General features: G+C 42.6%; 1 protein-coding gene across 6 annotated transcripts in view; it reads right to left on the bottom strand.

The window, feature by feature from the left end:
- The window catches only part of SORD (sorbitol dehydrogenase), a 43,481-nt gene extending 30,580 nt beyond the window's left edge, over positions 1-12,901 (bottom strand). The window contains exons 1-4 of one of the 6 annotated variants that reach the window (XM_034783306.1): positions 12,568-12,901; positions 3,936-3,969; positions 3,551-3,681; positions 2,328-2,492 (exon numbers count right to left, since the gene is read on the bottom strand). In XM_034783306.1, coding sequence (XP_034639197.1) covers positions 2,328-2,478 — 151 coding nt within the window. In that variant the 5' untranslated portion in view covers positions 2,479-2,492; positions 3,551-3,681; positions 3,936-3,969; positions 12,568-12,901. Of the gene's footprint in view, positions 1-2,327; positions 2,493-3,550; positions 3,682-3,935; positions 3,970-4,647; positions 4,678-12,278; positions 12,306-12,567 lie in introns of those variants that run through there. The other 5 variants (XM_034783302.1, XM_034783305.1, XM_034783304.1 and 2 more) reach the window with 5 other exon arrangements.
- Positions 12,902-22,820: the final 9,919 nt, after the last annotated feature.

The following is a 22,820-nucleotide window of genomic DNA, read 5'->3' as shown; positions in this document are numbered from 1 at the left end:
GGATGCCAAGGAAGGAAGAGATCTACCCTGTTCTTTAAACACCCACTGAAAGACAAAGTGGTCTTTGATACACTTGAATCTATTTCCCTAAGGCCATGCTACGGAGGACGCATCACCCAGCCCCAGGGACCCAGCCATACACATTGTTCATCATTACAGAAGGAAATATAATATGCAAGAGGCAGACAGACACTAAGAGGATGTCGGATCAGTCACATGCAGAGCTACCTACATCTTCCCCTCGGTCTAATCACTGTAAATTGGCTGATTTCCTATTCCCATCAGAAAGCTAGAGTTTGTCACAGAGTATCACTGAGTGGTTTCTGAGATCTCCTGCAATTAGGAACTAAACGGAATCACCATGCAGGATCTGTTGGCAAACGTTCGATTTTAATGGGAATCGCTGTACTTGCTCTCCAGACTGACAGTTATGATGGGAAGGGAGGCTGGGCTCCTGGTAAAGACCTGGAAGCGCATGTAGGAGTCAGGAGATCAGTATCCAAAATACATAGAGCACAAAATCCCCTTACTCCCATGTGGGAGAGCTCCACATTGCCTGATCAATCCTCAGACAGCTCAGAGTGGCAAAGGGGCAGTTGTTCACCTGCTCCACAGTCAGGTTTTCTGAGATTCATAAAACATCCAAAATGCTTCCAGCCCTTTTCACTCAGCACCAGAAAGCCAATAATTGGGCAAATCCCTCAGTGAGGCTGTGGTCATCTCTCTAGCTCAGAGGTCCCCCTCAGGATGTCCAGGCAGATGGAGGGCCCTTTGGTCATTACTATTGTTTATTAATTACAGAGTGGCATCAGCCTACTCAGCACTGCACAGAACACAGAGAAAGACTTAGTCCCTGCCCCATAGATCTAACTCTGGGGCCAAACTCTGCTCTGTGTTACACCTATTTAAATCTGGAGTCACTCTAATGAAGCTAACAATTACCCTAGATTTACAGTGGTGTAAATGAGAAATAATGCACCACATTTCTTAGTAAGCCAGCACCTAACCGTCAATGTGAGATGTCCTCAACTTCCGGAGCACGTACACACAGCAAAAGGAAGTTATGATACACCTCTACCTCGATATAACACTGTCCTCGGGAGCCAAAAAAATCTTACCGCATTATAAGTGAAACCGCGTTATACTGAACTTGTTTTGATCCACTGGAGTGCGCAGCCCTGCCCCCCTGGAGCACTGCTTTACCACGTTATATCCGAATTCGTGTTATATCGGGTCGTGTTATATCGAGGTAGAGGTGTATTGAGTTAATTGGCTCAATAAAAGGGTTTACAAGCAGCAAGAGTGACTCACATGCATGGTCTACAAAGGCTTTATGGTCTCGCTTGGATTGCACATTTAACACGTATCCTTTAAATACACAACAGGGCATGTGCAATATTCAAATCATATTAGCATTCTCCAAAAGGTCAAAGCAAGTGATTCCTAAGAAGTGCCATGAAGTCAGATATCCAAAGTGAGTAATGGATGGCAGTGAGCTTTGTCATTTGTGAGGGGACAGTGTTGGACAAATCACAACAGATCTCAATCTGCCCAATGTACTGTGCAATAAAGCAGGGACAGGAGACAAAACCCAAGAGGAGCTGTTTTTATTGTAACATCTTACTCTAGGTTTGATTTTCAATAAAAGAGAGACAGATTTGGCTTGGAAGGGCTGGTGGTTGGTTAGGAGGATTTGTGCAAGGGGTGAAGAGAGTAGTGAACCAACAGATAAAGGACAACAGCTGTGTTTTAGATAGATAAAGGTGCAAACCATAACACTGGAACCCAGCTCTGGCTCCTAAACCCCAAGTCCAGTGGTGCTGGGACCTGCACACCAGTTTTAACCCCATATAAAGGCAGAGTAATTTATGAAATTCAAATGCAAGTTAAGATTTTCATCTAAGGCCTTTTCTGGCCCCCATTATCATAGTACCCCAGCATCTCACAATCTTTAACGTACTGATTTTCCCAACACCCCTGTGAGATAGGGGGTGCTATTATCCCCACTTTACAAAAGGGGAACAGAGGCAAAAGGAGATTAAGTGACTTGCCCAAGATCACCCAAGAAGTCTAGCGTAGCAGGGGACTGAGCCCAGGAGTGCTGAGTTCCAAGTTGGCACTCACATCACTGGACCATCTTTCTCCTCTTTTTATCACTCCTAAACTGAAGGTTTTGGCTTAGGCTTCTCTGGTTTGCAGGATTCCTAATGTTTCATCAATGCACAATGAACATTTACTATTTCCTAGCCGGCTACCCTCTCAACCTCATCACAACAGAGAAAGTACATATCAGGCAACCGTCCACAAGATTCAAGGAAGCTGCTCACCTGGCTTCAGATGGGTTACTGATGACCCCACTTTGATGACGGTTCCGGATGCCTCATGCCCTAGCACTATGGGCTTCTTTATGATAAAGTCCCCAATTCTACCATTCTGCCAATAGTGGACATCAGACCCACAGATCCCGACCGAATGCATCCTCAGCAGCACCTCTGGCAAAGAAAGAAAGAGGCATAAACCAGAGACCAACTGCATCAGAACAGAATTAGGCCAATGCTGAGAGCACTTTTGAAAATCTCATTCTAATGTTTATCACTAGAAAATATACTAGTGGACAATCCTGCACTAGCCCTGGGGGTGGACTACACAAGTTTCAATAGGTTTTCCATCATCATCTTCCCTCTATTTCTTTACCTTCCTAATCCGTTCCCCATCATTTACTAACATGTTTCATAGTATCACATTTGCAATTACATCCTATAGGACAGTCAACATTTATGAGCTACTTACTGAAATCTGAACATTCTAGATAAGAACCTAAAACTTCCAAGAGCTTAAAATAAAATACATCTCTTGTAAATGAAGGCAAATGTAATCTAAGAGGAGAGCTCAAGTCTGGGTGCCAAATGTGACCTTTGATTAAATATGATTCACAGAACTTCTGGCTACTTGAATAATTTTCAGTTAGAATGGTGTACTATGCACTTGAACGCAGCAATAAAGCATATATACTTCAGCGATAGGGTAATCAGGTTATCAAGATGAAATTATGTTTAGTGTTTCCGATCACATGATAAGCAGCAAGTATCAGGGGGTAGCCGTGTTAGTCTGGATCTACAAAAACAACAAGGAGTCTGGTGGCACCTTAAAGACTAACAGATTTATTTGGGCATAAGCTTTCGTGAGTAAAAACCTCACGAAAGCTTATGCCCAAATAAATCTGTTAGTCTTTAAGGTGCCACCAGACTCATGATAAGCAGCCTGAGGCATCAAAATCCCAATGGAATTTCCATTTTACAATCTTGTTATCTGAATGAGGCCAGAATGGAGTTTCTAGCTAATTTTTCCTTCTCTATGGGCCCAATCCTGAGAAGTGCAGATCATTTCCAACTCCCATCAGCACCCCTTTGTGACATTGTTCTCTTTCAGAGGAAGGTAATATGAAGCTCACAAACACTGCTGGTTATTTAGATGTTATTAAAATGACCTAGTCTCTTGCCCAACTTTATTTACACCTTCTTCCTTCACAGTGCAAGTCCCATCCACTTACACTTCAGCAGAGTGGATGCAGGTAGGTCTAAAGGAAGAGAACTAATTTTCCAGACCTTATGCATCATTTCTCAATAGGACCCTCAGGATTGTGTCTTTCATAAGTTGTTATTGTTCCCAGATCTTGTTAACCTAAAACATAGGGAGAGGGCATTAGCTAACGCCACATACATTTCAGATTTCACCCCCATTCCGTCTCAAATGGATGAAATATTTGACCTGCTCCACCTACATGCTCCTTCTGGGGCAATGTTATATGTTATCATAGACACTATAGTTGGTTTGCAGCGGGAGATCAGCGAAGGGTAAATAGAGAATTTAGAAAGAAATTACACTCATAAAGAAAACCACAAGGTAGAAGGCAGGCAGTCACTCTAGAGACCTACCATTGGGACCTGGTTCTGGGACCGAGCGATTTTCCTATAGGGAAACAAACAAAAAGCATTCAGATTGCATGAAAATTTGGGGCTGCTTTCTGAGAAATCCCTAGAATTTTCTCCAGTATATAAGTAACTACAGTAGTGGGATCATGTCTTATACACCAAATGTCCCTAGAATGGAACAGGACTTGTGGTTTCAGTTAAGCACCTTATCCCATGATCTGAAAACAAACTCATCGTCTGAAACCAAACTGGCTTTTGAACCAGATATTCACAGTAAAGCAACAACTTATAAAGACAGTCAGGATTAAATGTCCCTTTCTAAATGCCTATTCTCACGCCCTTGTCTTGTAATGCTATTATTGCTGGAATAGCTGTTCCTTGAGATTGTTATATGAATGAGGCATTATAAAACTTGAATCATTGACCAATGGGGAAAACCCATAGAAGGGAAAAACAACAAAAATTCCATGTGGCTGAGGGCAAGAACACCATCTTTTCCCCCACAAGTGGATATAATGGGAGCATTATACAAGCAGGGTACAGTGGCTATTTAACAGTGTGGAGCCTGAGGATCCCAGGAAAATGAGCATTACACAGCTACTTTGTCATACATAGAAGGGTTCAGCTACAACCCTGGGTCACATTGCACACCAATAAAAGGTCATCTATATGTTTGCAGGACTCTTATCTCTTCTCTCTATATTTATGTACTTACATGGTTCCCCAACATTGTGGTATCTGAGCTCCTCCCAAGTATTCAAAGAAAAAAGAGTAAGTCCTTCGGATTTCACTACACAAGGAGGTTAAACAAAATGTCCAAGTACAAAAATAAACACTGTGCTTTCAAACCCCTATAACTGTCTCTGTTCACAGGATTGGGGAGCTAGTGTATAATGGGGAGGAAAAGTGGATTTCTGAGTTCTCAACAGGTTTGCTGCAAAGTTTCTTCCTAACTTTAAAAATGAAAGTGGGGTGGTTGCATTGTCTTTTCAAGATTACTGGAACCAGCCCAACTCCCAGTTGAAAGATTCCCATTTACTGCAATGGAAACTGAATTGGTCCTTCGCTGGGACTCACGTAAACGCTGTATAATCTGCTTGCTTAGAAGTTACTTTGTTATCAAAGTCATACATTGTGTCCTACACCTAATTACCCCCACACATAAACCTGGGCGTTGGACCTTTGAACGCAGATATTCTTTCTTAAAGAATTTACAATTTAAAAACTTCATAAACACTAAACTCAATATTTGACATCACTATCACAGTAGGAAAGCAAACATTAAAGTGAAGAGAATTATGTTGTGTTCAGTTTGATTTCACCTCACTACGTTTATCTTTTGCTGCACCTTTCTCCAAAGATGATTTAAATGTTTAGTCAATAAGCAAATATTACTTTGGATTGAAGAAATGGATGGTCTTGTTATATGGTCCACAGAGCATCAGCTACAGCAGTCATGTAGAGATTACCACAACAGGGCACCAAAGACACCAGATTTACCACCCATTTTAGGGAAATATTGTAGTATCTCTGATATCTCTGTGAGGCAAATGCTGACTTTTTAGTGGAGCCACTGCATTATACTTCAATATAGAGTCTCAATCCCAGCAGTGCTTTTGAACCCACCCTGCTGTCTTTGCTTTCCTTGACTCTTTAGTAGTGTAGGGCATAAAGCTTGGGGAAGCATGAGATTTGATTAGTGTGATTTAGTGACTGTAAAGACAAATAAACATGGTGGGTCTGATGCTCATTTGCATCAAGGTCCCTTAACACAGTCAGAGTGATTTAAAAGTGAATAAGTGTAAATGTGAATCAGGTCCAGTGTGCATGGGGACAGGGAAGTGGGTGGAGGGGCAGGGTGAAGACTCAAGGAGAGGGACGGTTGGACCGAAAGAGTCTGTCTTCCACTCCTTAAAACGTATCTTGTTGTACAATACTGCAGCTAGACAAATAGTTACAAAGCATGTATTCTATTGGGAAGTTAATGGTAGAAAGGTAAGTGAGGAGTCATTTGATTCATAAAAATCTATAGAATCATAATTTCAATAGTGCCACCTTCTGAGGCATGGCAGGGGGACACACTGCCTCCCAGCTCCAGGTCCTCTGGTTGGTGGAAATTTCGATAACACAAAGTTGTCCTAAGTGGGTCAAGAGGGTTGTCATTTGAGAGCCCTTTCTCCCATGAACACAATGGTAGTAGTAGCAAACACGACAAACTTAGAACAATTATGTAAAATATATATATATATATATATATATATATTTACATAAATGAGAAATATTTTAAAATCATTTTTTAAAATTATACTTTAACACGCCCATGTCAAACATGTAGCTCTCACAAAGCTAAATTGTGGCCCTCCACTGAGAGTACTATGTTACCAGTTCATGCTCAGAAATATGATACCTGATTTTTTTTAATGTGACAGATTACTATAAATGGAAGGAGTGCCTCCAGTTGTGCCATCATCAGCAAAAAAAGAGAAATGGTTCAGTGGTACTGATTATTAGCTTTATTGTGCCAAAAGAGTTGTAATGGGGCACTGGTTAAGACATCAGCATCAGACAGAAGCTACTGGAATCCATTCACAAATGGCATACACATAATTACATAACATAATTAATTGCAATCCCAAAGTAATTTATTACAGAATCCTCATTTTTACTTTGGTCTCGATGATTTTTAGACACAATGAGGAAACAAAGAGTTCCAACTAGCAGTGAATCTTTGGAGAATACCATCATGGAGGACCTGGTTAAACACAATGCTCAGTGGCACCTTACAAGCTATAACAAGTGCACCCATAAACTGAATTTGGTATGTTTGGAGAGGAAGTATGTTGAGCCTCAGGAAAAGCTGAAGATGCCAGGACAAATGACAGCTGTGGGTGAGACTTGCCTTACACTATTTCCCATGGAATACATTTCAAGAAGAACATCTGCTTCTTCTGCAGTAAGCCGGAAGCCCAAAGGCATCCTCTAAGAGTCTAAGGACAGTTTCAACACGAAAAACAGGTGAAAAATTGTATGAAGCAGTCACTGTTAGCAAGAACGTTGCATGGAAAGTAAAGTAAAATGAGTACACTGACCCCAAAGATGCCTATGCATATGACATTGTGTATCACATCAAGAGATGCACCAAGAACATAGGTAACATGTTGCATCTAAAGGTCAAAGCAACAGAAACAAATAATGATACTACTACTACTGCAAACTACATGACTAAACTGGATTTCATAAAATACCTTGCAGAGACTCTAATGAATGGGAAAGTCATGGCAATGGCTGATACAGACACTAAGTACAGAGAGAATATGTGCTTTGAACGGGATTGAAGAGGAACAAATGCTTAGCAGACAGGCTCTTAAAGCACTTACTAAAGATGAACTGTGGGATATGGACAAAGTTTTTAGCAATCCTATTCACAGAAAGGAATCACAGGGCATATCGTTAAAATCTGCAAAAGACATGGTGCTACCAAAAGTGGAAGAAAGCACTGATGTCAACAGTTCAACAGAACACTGTTTACAGCCACTAAATTTTTACAGAAAAGCATTTTGTATTGCAGCACATGGGAATTTCAGGGGAATGCCAAACCTAAAGAAATAATACCATGTGACCGGTACTACTTCTTTAAATGGTGCATTGGTGGTCACAGTGACATCAGCACCAGATCTTTCATGACCATCCAGAACTCCATCAAACTTCTAATTCAACATTAAGCTTGGGTGGGATGACCTCCCCCAAAGAAATCAAGCACCAGCTAGACTCATTAGGTGCTGCTAAATGCCAAGAAAGGGCAATTTTAAAGCTACAGGATAAACTTACTCACACTGGCAAACCATTCTCCTATGATGGACCAGAACTCATTAATATCATGACAAAAGCAGTCTTCAGTGATAAGACAGCTAAAGATGTCAACTGAATGGATACTTTGGGTCATGACTTGTATCAAGCCTTCAAAACCCAAAGAATTATCCAAGGCTCCATCAATCAAGAAGCATTCCTCAAATGCAAAGACGACAGTCAAAGTGAAGGTGGCAGGGACTATTACAGAGCTAACCAGACAAGTCATCACTTGTTTGTCTCCTGGTTGTGTCCAGATCTCAGTGTCATATTGACCTACATGAGACTTTGGAAAGTATGAGTTCTCTGTGGTATCATAACTGATGTCTGAATGTGATGGAGCAATGCATGTGTGCTAGGTTAAAACCAAACTTATGCACATCTTGCATGGTCTTCCTAAGCCAGCACCTATTGATGTGACTGGTATCTTATCCCAGCCAAGGTCTTTCAGAGTAGCAATCACAGATGGTATGGCTGAGGTACAAGCTCTCAACAAACCAGAAACTGTTAATACCTGCCAAGATTTGGCCTACAGAGAAAATGTTGGACCTATAACGAAGTCCACCTCATGTTTGACACGTATGTGTAGGCATCTATTACAGAAAGAATAGACTCCATGGTATTGCACCTGTCCAATACAAAATTATTGACTCCACAAACATTTCCAGTGTCACAATGAAGAAGCTACTGTCCCATACTTGCACAAAGCATGAGTTAACCACACATTGCAGGAAAAACATTACAGCATGCAAAGAATTGCTCAAAGAATTTCATTGTCACATGGCGTAATGAAACTTCTGCCTCACACTTTTCAGTGGAGTTTCTTTGTAATTCCCAAGACTTCTTCAAATTCTGCTTCTGTGCTTGCTGCTGGGGAACAGAATCACTGTATATCCCTCTGAGATGTGTTCCTATCTCCTAGACCATTAAAAGATGCCACACTGCCAGGTTTTCACACCCTTTCAGGGTGGAAGACAAAATTTCCTTTCTGGAAGGCATCTGATTCAGCCTCCGAAGACTCTCTCGCACTGAAGGTGCTTGGAATGGCTGAGACAGTCATTGATGAGATCATAAATGCACTGGAGGTGTTCATATGTCAAATTTACTATTTGAGATCAACATTACAACACTTGCAGACCTACATTGGTAGCTGTTTTCCAAGGATCAGACAAATGGAGAAAAATTGCCATGAAGAGATTCATGTTTTTACCTGCTATCGAGAAGATAAAACCATCAAGCAAAGGAATGGCTCCAGGATGACAGAGCACATCCAAAAGTACCCTCTCCTATCAAGCATGAATGGGTTTTTCCAGTTACACATGAAATACAATGCATTCTCAAATCAATCCTAATCAAATGGTCATGTGCAAAAACCAGACACTCGCCACCATGCAAATGATTGGCCAGCAGCCTGCCTTGTATGGTGATGTGTGAGTGTGGCGCAGATGAGGATCAGTATATGTTACAATGTAATTTAATTTTTTTTTATTTTTAAACATTTTCTTGAATATATATCTGCGTAAGTGTTCTAGGTTTGTCATGTTTGGTACCATTGTGTTTGGGGGGGGAAAAGGGCTTTCAAATGAAACCCAACCGAATCCTTTTCTGACAACCCTGCATTATCAAAATTTCCACCAACCCGAGGACCTGAAGCTGGGAGCCAGGGGATGGGGCAGTGAGTCCTCCCTGCCACAATGCACAGCATGACACTAATAAAATTCTGACAGAATCATAATTTCAATGATCAAATAATGCCTCACTTACCTTTCTATCACTAACTTGCCCATGGAATGAGATTTGACTACATCAGTGTTCTCGGACTAAAATGCTCGCCTGCCTGTGCATATCTCACAAGCATTGCACTGCCATTCATTGTTAAAATAAGCAGTAAATGATTAACACTGCATATGGACAGTATGTGGCCAAATTCTGCCTGTTGATATTAATGAAGCTCAATGGGGTGTGCATCTGGGCACAACCCGCTCTATGTAATTTTTAGTGCCCAGAACTTTATTTCTGACACAGATTTCTTCAGTCCAAGGCATTTTGTCCCACTCAGGATACAGCCAGAGTGAATTGGAAGCTTTTAAAGAAAGCCTTTTTTGAGTTATCCACATGCATAGAAAGCATCTAATAAATGTGTGAATCGGAGAAACACAATTTTTATAACCTCAGCTTTTTTTTTTTTAGAAAAGTTCTGTGTGAAAATAGGAGCTTGCAATATGTATAAAAGATAATGAAGCTCACAATATTGGAAGTGGTGTATCTAAGAGCATCCTAAAAAACATGCACCCATTTGTTCATTAGGGAGCTCAAAGAAGAACGACAAGAATGATCTTTAGTCCAGAAAAACTCTCATATGGAGAAAGACTGAAGAGATTGGGACTGTTACTTTAGAGAGGAGACAAATAAGAGGGGACATGATAATGATTGTGATAAAGGGGATTTTCAATTAAATTAAAAACCAGCAAATTTAAAATTGATAAAAGCATGTAAATACTATACAAATATAACATATAAATATTATTTATTATTTGTATTACCATAGCACCTAGGAGTCCCAGTAGTGGATCAGGACCCCATTGTGCAGGAGATTTTTTCAAACAAAGAAAAACAGACTCTGGAACTCACTGCCACAGGAAGTTATTAAGGTCAAGAACTTAATGAGATTCAAAAAGGGATTGGACACTTATATGAATAATAAGAATATCCAGTTATTACAGTTAATGCTAACAAATATTTTGAAAGGAATATTAAACCCCATGTTTCAGGGCTTAAGCCAATCTCTAACTATTAGAAATTATGAGGTGATCCAAAGTGGGCACCACTTGGCCTTAGTCAGAGTCAGGATACTGGGCTAGATGGACCTTGGGTGTGATCTAGTATGGCAATTCCTATGTTTCTATTTAGAAAACTGTACATTATATGTGTATGAGATGCACATTATTATAAGTGTTGCTTTTTAATACTGTTTTGGCAGATGTTACTGCTATCTCAAATGTGGCTGTGAGCCACGCATTGTATGTAACACTGCTTATGCGGACACACTCTGTTTGAGCTGCACTGGAGCGATAAAAATAAACTGAGCCACACAGGTGACCAAAGTCCATATTTAATCACAAGCACCTGCCAGATCAAAACTATTTTCTATGGCTACCTCACTGCTTATCAAAGTTCATTAAACACAGGCCTTGATTTTTAGAAGTGGCCTCTTAATCGTCCAAATTTGCAAATGCAAATATCTCTACACACAACAGATGTCTAACTACCTGACTGCAGCCAGAAAGTTGGAGTACAAAATTCCATATACAAAAACATGTAAGTAACGAAAATCAGGCCGATAGTGTGCAAGTTTGGGTCAGTTCTGGCACTCTGTCATTCCTAACTGTTAGCCATGTTCACATGAGCTGTTAAAATGTACACCATGAAATGTTGTTTATCTTTTCTCTTGCTTCCCAGCAGCACCTTCTGGCACAGGAATATGTACTGAACTGTATGGCTTCCAAAGCCCTCCCCACCACACACCATCAAATGTAATACAGACAAACAGGATGTTAGCAATGTTCTTCTTTGCCAGAACCTGTATGATAGGGATGCCCACACTTTGCCAGCGGAGGCTCATGCTAGCAACTTGCTGGATCCTGAGGACTGCGCAGAATTTGGGTAAAATAGAGAAGACTGCAGGGCTAGTTTGTCACTCTGCAGTCTAGTGTGGTGAAATTTCTCCAGCATCATTTCCCTTCCATCTCTTGTCTGATCGCTTCCACTCCTTTGGGAGTGCCCCTACCCTGCCAAATAGAGCTTCAGCAGTGCCAAACCCTGTCTCCCCAGCTAACCCACTGAGCCCTACGATCCTCACTCCCTGCCAAACACAGGGGCAAAGGGAGCTTCCATTCCACTCCTGGCCTGCGAGGGCCCTAGTCCTCTGAATTGTGAGGAGCTACAAAACAGCCTTGCCAATGACCAGAAAGATTCGAAACCTCCCTTCATTTAATTCTAGTAGGTCATTTGATACTGTGTCACATGAAGTCACCGCATAAATTAATGCCAACTGGCCTGGACAGAAATAGTCATGTGCATTCAAAACAGGTTGAAGGACAGTAACAACAGGAAATAATTAACAGCAATTGACAAAGCTGGAGTAGATCTGGGTTAGGCTGAGTCTTATTAAACAGCATCATCAATGATCTGACACCTCATTAGATGTAATATGCAAAAACCCTGAAGAAAGCAATATAAACAATTGGGGAGCTGGAGGAAAAATAAAAAGAGTTAACTGCTTAGCTAAGCAATGACTGGGAAGAGGGGTAGCGGAGACATGATAAGAGTACACTGATATTTGAGGGAAAGGAATTATTTAGTGTGTTACAGGGGGGTCTAAGTAGGAAGAATGGGATGAAATTAACTAAAGATGAATTTAAGCCAAATACCAGAAGCTTCTTGCCAGAAAGATGTATTAGATGTGAAAACATTTCCATAGATAAGAGTTGGGAGCCTCACCATGTGGAACATAGAAATCCAGATTGGCAAAAACTCCAGAAATGCCTGAAACTTCTATGATCCAGGCAGTGTCCTGGGCTGCAAACTCACAGAAACTCCCTGAGTGCCCCCCCCATCCCCTGAACCCCAAGAGCTATGACACACCCCCTCCAATCCCTTGACCCCAGAGGGCCGCGATCCACCTCAATCCCATCAGGGCTGTGACCCCCCAACAACGCCCGAGGGCTGGGATCCCCTCCCCCCAGCCGCCTCTCGCTGTGCGGGGCGGGTCGGGGCGGCCGGGCCGTACCAGGCGCAGGTCCCCGGCGCGATGTACCACCACCGACAGGTTCTCGGCGCCTTGTTCCGCCATCCTCCCTCGGCCAGGCGGGGCGGGGCCGCTCGCGGCGCTTCCTCCCTCTGCAACGGCCGCTGCCCGCGCGCAGGTGCACAGGCCGCGCGGCGGGGAGTCCGGGGGTGAGCGGCCGTCGGCGCCTCGGCCGCTTTGCGCCGTTCCTGGGCTGCAGCCGCTGCACCCGTCTGCGGCCAGCGGGACTTTAGCCGGGTCCAAGGGCCGGGGGGGGCGGGGAGCGGCCAGGTCTCATAGTCCAAACTGCAGCTAGCCTGGCGGGAGTCAGCGCTGCCTGGGGGGCACGAGGGGGGGGGCCCGCCCCCATGAAGCCGCGCAAGGCCAGAGGGTGGCAGGGCCTTGAAGGGGGTGGCTGGGCCCCAGCGCAGGGCCTTGAAGGGGGGTGGGTAGGCCTGGGGCATTGTGGGGAGAGGGCAGCTATTCAAGCTTCTCTTCCTTGTCCCACTGTGTGACACACACCCCCCCCCCGCCGCCGCCACGTTGTAGAGGAAGAATCTGAGTGCTTCTGCACATAGATGGGAATGCATTTTAATAACCAAAACTGGGTGGGGAAAAAAGTGGTACTAGGTGGAGGGCAGTAGCCTGGTAAGGAGGCCACCAGGTAACTGCTTGCTGTCATTCGTTCCCCCCCACCCCCCCGAACCACTGAACACCAGAAAGGCACCAGAACCACCATCTGCTCCAAAGTTGCACAGATGATGGAAATTATACATGTAATGCAAATAGGTGAGAGCTACACATGGCTACTGAAAAACCTGGCTGAACTAAGTTGTAACAGCCCCTTCCAAGCAGTGCAGCTGTGTGTTACCCTTTACAAATATTTGGAACTGCAGATTGCCAAAGTGAAGAGAATAAAAATAATGCATTGGTCTATATAATATGAAGCCATGTTAGAAAAAATATAATAGTTGTGAAAACATAGTCCAAACTAACTTTTAACACTGTGCCACCTGTGTAGTAAAATGTTATGTATTATTATTAGCCTGTTGTTGTTATTACTGTAGTAGGAGTATCTTTATATAGTATTTCCGTATAGTCTAAGAAAAAATGGGACTAAATAAGGTCTGTTGTGTGCCATGGTAGAGAGATGGAATATTTTACTGCTGGAAACATTTCAAATCGGTTTTTGTTTTGTTTTTATAGGGAACCTTATTTTATAGGTTCTATGTTACAATCTAAATTTTTTTTTAGTCAGAATGGATTTTTAACATCATCTTCCCTTTTCTTTACCAAGAAACATATAGCAAGTCCCTACTTCTACTTGTTACAAAAGGAAGTGATAAAGGAGCTTCATCATTACATGTACATCTTTATTTCACAGGCCTGGAATTGCTGGTTGCTTGTTAAGATCAAACAGTTGCTGTTATTTTAAACAGTGTATTGTTAACACAAATGTAGAGCTACAAAAGTTTTGCAACATTTCTGTTGGCATATGCTTACTTACTTCCTTGTTTAGTTTAATAACAGATATTTTTCCTTTGCAATCCTAAAAACTGCTGTTCAGACCTAGCAATGAACCAGCCGATATGGCAAATGGCTATAAAGAACTATTGAAATCTCAATGGCTTAACCAAGAACCATGAAGAATGCCACTGCATGCTATCAACAACTATTTTTTCTTACATAACTGATGTCAGCAGGTGCCAGTGGAACAAAGACATAAGATCATTCATGGTCAGTTTCTTACAGCATTTATGTTGACATCTGTTAAACCATCAGTGGGCAAAAACCTGAACCACTATCTTTGATAATAAAACACATCTAAAGCACACCTGTGTAGTAGTTTTTAAAATGTATTTAATATATTCAGATATTTACACATTTCTGAAACAAATAAAATACAGAAAAAGTGCAAAGGTAAGCAAAACAGTAAATATTCTGCTATGAAAATGGAAATTCATTTGCACAGTGAATCATCCAAACTGGAACATCAAGCAGTACATGAATGATCCACACAGATCAGTTGATCTTAGAAGCCATCTGTGGTTCTATAAGTGTTTGTAGCATGTGAATGTAGTTGGTGGAGAGGCCTTGATTGGAATCTAGATATAGAATAATTTCCCACTTCAGAAAAACAAGCACTAAGATTCAGTGAAAATTGTGTACATTTGTGGGGGTCCTTCACCATAATGTCTGGTTTTATGCCAAACTTGTGCACATTTGAAGTGTATCCAGGTAACTTAACTGGGCGAATCGTAAATGGGCTGAAAACTGTTAACATCAGTTTCGGTGACATTCTCTAGGGAAACTAGTAAGCAGAAAGCCCTCAATTATAGTATCAGCTAGCTAGTTGTTCAAGAGATGCTTCATGTCTTCAACATTTCTGTAAATGTTCTGTACATGAACACTCATGGATGGACAACCTGTTGAGGATTTCCACAGAATTTGTATAGCTTTTTTGTTGTTTTGGGAGACCACGACGACTGCAGTGCTCTGGGATCAAACTTGTCCAGTTCAAAGGAAGACAAACCTTTCCCCTTGGGAAAACGTTTACCTCAACTTGTCCCCTTTTCATGTTTTCACCCTGCTTTGATGTTTTTCTTTGCAGCATCAACTCTGATTTCACTCATCAGAGGGGAATCCGATGCTGCCAATGTGTGGAGTTCATCCTTTTGTCATGTTTTTTTCCTTCCAGGTTTGCTTTTTCTTGCATTCATCCTGAGTTTTTTCAGAGCACACTCTGCCTTTTTTGCATTTAGACTTTTACCTCTGGACTTTCATGCTGCCGATATGTGGCAACATGTTTCAACTGGGAATAATTTCACCACATACTCCTTTGCACATAATCCTCTGATTAAAAAGCAGCTGGACTGTGATTATAGAAATACACAGTTAGACCTTCCATGGTCTTTGATTTGTGATCATCTCTTTTGATCCAAACACATGTTCTGTGTTACACTACCCCCTTTATAAAAGGACATAATCTTGTCTACAGGCATGTAATCAGCTGGGAATTCCATATGATCTGGATTTCACTGTTCGTCTGCATGCTTGGGTAAGAGATGCAGGAAGTAGAAAGTCAACACCATTTTGTCCATGTTCACTTCCTTCAGCCTAGTTAGCCTACTCAGTGCAGAATTCAAATTTTGATTGTTTTTTGTAATTCCACTGGTTTACCTATCTCTTTCTTCCAATAGCCATCTGCCAGTCTTTGACACAATGACCTTTCTGAGTTTCTGATCAAAATGATTGAGAAAGGATGCACACCATTTTACCTTTAGTTTTTCCAATTCCCCAAATTCCTCTTCATTCTCATAGTTTAATAGCTGAAGAACATTGTTGTCATAAACTTTCCTGGCAGCTTTCCCTCCTTCCTCGGCTAAACACAGAATTGCACATCTTTTATTATATGATTCCAGCAAATCGCTTGTGTATAACTCAGCATTTCCTTTAGCTTATACAATAGCTGCTTCTCTGTCTCTTACCGTTGAACTGTTGCTCACATGGGATATGCATTTTGCTAGAAATGAAAAGAACTTCTCATACACGTGTTGTCAGCTTGTCATGAATCAGTGCAGTCATAGGAATTGCTGGATTTTCTTCAAAAAATGTTAAGGAGGAGACATAAAAGTCCCTTATCTGAAATTTTGTATCATGTGAAAGAAGAGTAGTTGGCTTCAACCTCCTCAAAAAGCCTGATAATTTCTGGAAGAGCCAAAGTTACAGAGATTGCAGGGACCAGCGAGTACTGACACACCCATCCTTTCAGGCGGTCATGAAGCTCAAGCCTCATACACAGCATGTAAATCATTGTGGCTGATTTTTGTTGTGTATTTTTGGGCAGCATCACTGTCATATGGGTAGATGAAGCATTAGCTTGTGTTATTTGTCACTGGTAAATTTTAGACAGGCATGTTTCTACTCTATAGCTTTGAACAGTACAGAGGCATTGTACAAGCATGATATCTGAAGGAATATTTTCTCATATACCCATGGGGCACACATACTTTGTGTTTCCATGCTTCCGTCAAGAATTTCATATCCATATCTGTGAAACATAACTTAATCTGTATTGATCAGTCTTCAAAAATATGTCTTCTTTACCAGAGGATCACCACACTTGGCAAAAGATCTTTCCTTTTGTGGTTCCATTTGTATTGATTGCACCTCCAGTCATCTTTTTTATTCTTTTGTCCTTCATCAATATATATGAACAGCTGTACATTTTTTGGTTTAGAAGCTGAGAGAGTTGATATTTTTTCTTTTATAGGATTTCTTAAAATATCCAGTGCTGCTTATGGTGAAAGTGGTCCCAGTTTATTCATATAAACGTGCGGTTCTCAACCTTTCCAGACTACTGTACCAGTTTCAGGAGTCTGATTTGTCTTGTGTACCCCAAGTTTCACCTCACTTAAAAACTACTTGCTTACAAAATCAGACAAAAATACAAAAATGTCACAGCTATACTATTACTGAAAAATTGCTCACTTTCTCATTTTTACCATATAATTACAAATCAATTGGAATATAAATATTGTACTTACATTTCAGTGTATACCATATAGAACAGTATAAACAAGTCGTTGTATGAAATTTTAGTTTGTACTGACTTTGCTAGTGCTTTTTATGTAGCTGTCATGGAGTTGGAGACAAGGCCCTGCACCCCCAGCTTCCTGCGATTCACCATGACTGTCAGCCAGCCAGTAAAAAGAAGGTTTATTTAGACAACAGGAACACAGTCCAAGACAGGTCTTGCAGGTACAGTCAACAGGATCCCCTCAATCAGGTCCATCTTGGGGACCAGGGGAGGCCAGGAGGTCTGTCTAGCCTCCCCTCCATTTTCTCAGCCAGCTCCAAACTGACACTTTCCAGCCCCTCCTCTGCCTTTGTCCCTTTCCCGGGCCAGGAGGTCACCTGATCTCTTTGTTCTTCAACACCTTCAGTTGGTACTTTTGTAGAGGGGCCCAGGCCATTAGTTGCCAGGAGACAAGAGTGTCGGACATTCTCTGTGCAGATGGTATCACAGGGGCCCTCTTGGGCTCTGCAACAATCACACACCCTGTTCCCCTTACCTAGATACCTAAGAAATGCATAGGGGAAATTGAGGCACACACACAGCACTCAGAGAAAACATTAAGAACATTCCCACTTTGTCACAGTAGCCTGTTGTAAAACTATGCAAATATCTAGATGAGTTGAAAGACCTCTGTGTATTCCGGGGTACCACTGGTTGAGCACCACTGTAAACTAAACTACACTTAGTGGAGAAAATAAAAGACTGACCAATCTATTATATTCTTGCAGGTTTTATTAAAGCTTCCTCAAACTTTGCACAAGTCATGCTTTACAGTTGTCAAGAGGCATGTGACTAGAGTACGAAGATTGAAGTAGAATAATTTCTTGCATTTAAGCAACACTCAGTTCCAGCTCAACAACGGCAACAATAGCTAGCAATTTAGAGGCCTATTCTCAACCCACTTACACAATACATAATTGTACACGAAGGGAATTTCCACACCTTGTAATCAGCTCCACTCATTCTCAACATCAGTCGAGAGCTGTGTGCAGGGGGTAATGTCAGGGTTCCGCATTGAGAGGAATTGAGGTTAAAAGATTTAAGTTTAGCAAGAAAGCAAGTATTCACCCCACGGAACAATCACGATCCCACTCGCTACCAGGGGAGCATGAGGGCGAGGGGTCCTGAGGGAGGAAAACTATATAGTTGCACTGGGTGAGTGGAGGGGAGTTGAGGATCCCTGAGGGAGGGCTGTGGGGGAGCAGCAGTAACCCCTATATTTAGGTTGCCTAGCACTTTTCTTTGTAAAAATACTTCAGGCCTTTATTTGAAAATCTCTAGCACCTCCATGATTTAAAGCAGGACTATGTCATTTGCTAGGGTGGACTAGTACTTAGATCAGAGAGGTCCCATGTAAATTCCTGAAGATTTGGCTGAGTTATGAACCACACCATTTCTCATTTGCATTGTGCTCACTACAGTTTGCTTGCTCCCTGAACAAATGTTTATTAGCCTTGTGCATGCACCTCTTGTTAGTATGCAACACAGAGACAAAATAGATCTTCCATCTCAGAAGGTCACACATTCAAGTTTCACTCCTACTAATTGGTCTTAATATCACCCTTATCATTGAGCAAGTGTTCATATCCCATAGAGCAATTACACAAGCTGGACACAGAGCCTTGGCTTCTAATATGGCAACCCAAGCTCTCGGCCACCTAGCCCTACTGTCTCTGAGAAAACATCTGCCAAATCTAAGTACATGGCTATGTTGTCTGTAAAACAGGGCTATACCTGTTTAGAGTTGCAGCCCAGTGTCAATGTGTTATGCATCCTCAAGTGACTGGTCTACAGAGGATAGCAGTCTAGTGATGAAAGCTGTTATGCTAAATCCTTTAGCTCTAATAGTAGAAGTTGTGGTGCAGTGCTCTAGGTTCAGAGTTCATCCTGCTACTCCTGGGAAGGGAAAGTGTTACAGGTGAGCATATCAAAATTTATTTTTCTTTTTAAAAATACATAGGAAAATACATATTAAAAACCACATTAAAAGAATGTTACTAAAATTGCAAGGTCAGGCACTCACAAGTTAGTGAATGCCAAAATTAAAGTTGTACCTGCACCCTTACTTCAGCCCCCTCATGTGTGTGCATTGTGGTACGGTCTTTAATTACATGAGCACACACTTTTATTCACAGGACTTTCCTTCTAAGCGTTTGAACTTCAGGCTTGCTCCCCTGAGTAAGTATGTACAGGATTCAGCCCAGTACAGTTGCTATCTGGTAGGTGTAGATCTTTGTATATTGATATCTTGAGTATTTTGTGCTAAAGGCTTCTCTGAGCCCCAGTAGTGTATCAGGTGCACAATTTGGCCTTTTCAGTAGAAGTCTGGATTGTTTACCAGCCTGGCAAAAGGTGCTGATTTAGTGGGAACTTGGCAGTTTTCAGTGTTAAGCTCAAGGGGTAAACCAGACATTTTCAAATATGGCAGAGTAAATATCCTAACCTATTAAACTAACGAACAAAAAACAAAACAAACAAAGCAAGAGTTTTAAAAGGAACTCTTAAAAGGAATCTTTCTGTTTCAGGGCATAAGCCAACCACTAATTAAAGGGAGCAGGAAGAAACTTTCCTTGGGGGAAGGTTATTCCATCACTTCCTACTAGAGAGTTCTTACATCTTCCTCTGGCCAATGTCAGGTGGAGGATACTGGACTAGATTGACCATGGGTCTGATCCAGTCTGGCAATTCCTGTGTTCCTGAGAAAAGTTTGAAGTTAACCCAGTGCAAATAGACTGAATAGTTCTTCAAAAATTCAAAATGTTCCTGTCAAGGCTCCTTCCCCACTCTGAACTTTAGGGTACAGATGTGGGGACCTGCATGAAAACTTCTAAGCTTAACTACCAGCTTAGATCTGGTCCGCTGCCACCACTCCCAATGTGCTAATTCCCTTCCCTGGGTAGCCTTGAGAGACTCTTCACCAATTCCCTGGTGAATACAGATCCAAACCCCTTGGATCTTAAAACAAAGAAATTAACCATCCCCCCTCCTTTCTCCCACCAACTCCTGGTGGATCAAGGTCCAACCCCCTTGGATCTAAAATCAAGGAAAATCAATCAGGTTCTTAAAAAGAAGGCTTTTAATTAAAGAAAAGGGTAAAAATCATCTCTGTCAAATCAGGATGGAAAATAACTTTACAAGGTAATCAAACTTAAAGAGCCCAGAGGAACCCCCTCTAGCCTTAGGTTCAAAGTTACAGCAAACAGAAGTAAACACCCTAGTGAAAGGTACATTTACAAGTTGAGAAAACAAAGATAAAACTAACATGCCTTGCCTGGCTGTACTTACAAGTTTGAAATATGAGAGACTTGTTCAGAAAGATTTGGAGAGCATGGATTGATATCTGGTCCCTCTTAGTCCCAAGAGTGAACTCCCCCCAAAAACAAAGGGCACAAACAAAAGACTTCCCCCCACTGAGATTTGAAAGTATCTTGTCCCCTTATTGGTCCTTTGGGTCAGGTGTCAGCCAGGTTACCTGAGCTTCTTAACCCTTTACAGGTAAAAGGATTTTGGAGTCTCTGGCCAGGACGGATTTTATAATATTGTAACCGGAGGGCTGTTACCCTTTGCTTTATAGTTATGACAGTTCCTTTCCCACATTAAAAAAAAATGTTAACATTTTCAAAGTAACCCAAAGTTTTCCCCAAGCATGAGAAATTTCAGCTCCAAAGGAGCGTCTGTGAAACTGATTTACAAGAAAAACAATGTTCACACTGAAATGGGTCTTTCACCTTAAGTGCAGCATCGTTACCAGAATGTGCTAATTCATAAAAATGTAAGGAGACAATTCCAGTTATAAAGGAGGGAGAGAGTGAGCTCTGACTCAGCAATCAGAAAACGTTATTGCCCCAGTATTAGGGCACGTCTACACTGGCAAAGTTACAGCGCCGCTCAGAGCACAGAAAGAAAACCGCTGTTGTGTGTTCACACTGACAGCTGCCTGCACAATAGCATGTTCACACTTGCGGCACTTGCAGTGCTATTTGGAGCGGTGCACTCTGGGTAGCTTTCCCACAGAGCATCTCTTCCTCTTCTGCTGCTAAGAGCAGTGGGAAGGCGGAGGGGGTCGTGGGGCATCCTGGGTCCTGTCCCAATGCCCCATGATGCATTGCTTCACATCCCAACAATCCTTGTGCCTCCGTCTGCATTTGGTGCCATCTTTCAACGGTTTGTGGAAGAGGCAAACTGCCTCTGCGATCTGCAGGACTGGATCCCGAACTGGTGACCAGTTGTTTGCTCTGACCAACATGTCATGTCCTTAAACTACAAAGGCAAGAGGAGTGTGACATTGATCTCACCACGTGTGATAGCTACAACACAAGATTGCTTGTGGCATTCACGGAGGTGCTGACCACAGTGGAACGCTGAGCTGTGCTGGGGCGATAGGGGAAATGCAGATTCTGAGTCTGCCCCATTCCCATCTTGCTTCTAAGTAAATAACAGAAAAGGATGCTTCTCCATAGTTATGCAAGAATTGGTGGATCACTGGGGACATTTCACTGATATTAATGTTGGCTAGTCTGGCACCATGCGAGAGGCTTGCATTTTTAGGAACCCAGAACTTTTTCAAAAGATGCATGCAGGAATATTTTCACCAAACCAGCACATCCACGTTGACAGGGTTGCAATGCAAATTGTGATTCTTGGGGACCAGGCCTATCCATTGCTTCCCTGCCTAATGAAGCCTGCACCGGGCACCTGGACAGCAGGAAGGCAAGATGTAACTATTGTCTGAGCAGGTGCAAGTTGGCTAATAAATATGCATTTGGTAGATTGCAGATCTGTAACAACTAAGCTGGATCTCAATGAGCTAAATATTCCTGTTGTTACTGCTGCATGTTGTGTTTTACATAATCATTGGGAAACAAAGGCGGAGATACTACTGACAGGGTGGAGGGGGTGAGCTCTGCCTCTCAGCAATCAGAAAATGTTATTGCCCCTGTAACGGGGTTGGAACTCACCACCTGGCACCTCCTATTGGTTGTCTCTGGGAATTAGCTCTGTCCAGTGGAGCGCCCCCTCCTGGTGGTGTCCCATCCGTCATCTCTCCCTCAGTAGCAGGGGAGTATGGCCCAACGGCCAGAGTCCATATAACTCCCCTCAGTAGCAGGGTAGTGTGGCCCAACGGCCAGAGGCGTAGGGGGATCCAGGCCCTCCCTCTCCACCGGGTCCCAACCCAGGGCTCTCCTAATGGCAGGGTTCCCCTTGCCGTTGGCTCGGCGGGGATCCGGCCGCAGCACGCCGAGTGTCAGTTTGCTCTAACGCGGCTCGTCCCTAAAGTTCCCCTGGGTCACTTCCTACCCTCAATGTCACGGTCTCCTCCGGAGACGTGGGTTCCGGTCCGTTCCCCTCTGGTGGGTCCTCCGTTTCAGATGCAGGGTGCGGGCCGGCTAGGCTGGCTCCTGGAGCCTGGACTGTTCCTCCTGGGGAGCTGGCTGTGTGTGTCCTTCTCCTCCGGTGGTCAGTCCCAACTGAGCAGCTTTGCAGGTTTTTATACCTAGCCTCCAGTTGGAGCATGCCCAGCAGGGCTTCCTCTGCCAGGAAGGAAGGATTAACCCCTGCTGCGCCAGTGCGGGGCCGCTCTGCCTCGTCACATATCCCCCCCTTTAAAACCGCAGCTGGGGCCGGCAGTCCCTGGGGCCCTTTTTCCCCCTCCCCTTCCCCGAGATGGGAAAAGAAG

The sequence above is a fragment of the Trachemys scripta genome, chromosome 10 (assembly GCF_013100865.1).
Source record: "Trachemys scripta elegans isolate TJP31775 chromosome 10, CAS_Tse_1.0, whole genome shotgun sequence".
NCBI lineage: Eukaryota > Metazoa > Chordata > Testudines > Emydidae > Trachemys > Trachemys scripta.
The sequence above is the reverse complement of the archived record's forward strand: the minus strand, read 5'-3'. Positions and strand labels throughout refer to the sequence as shown.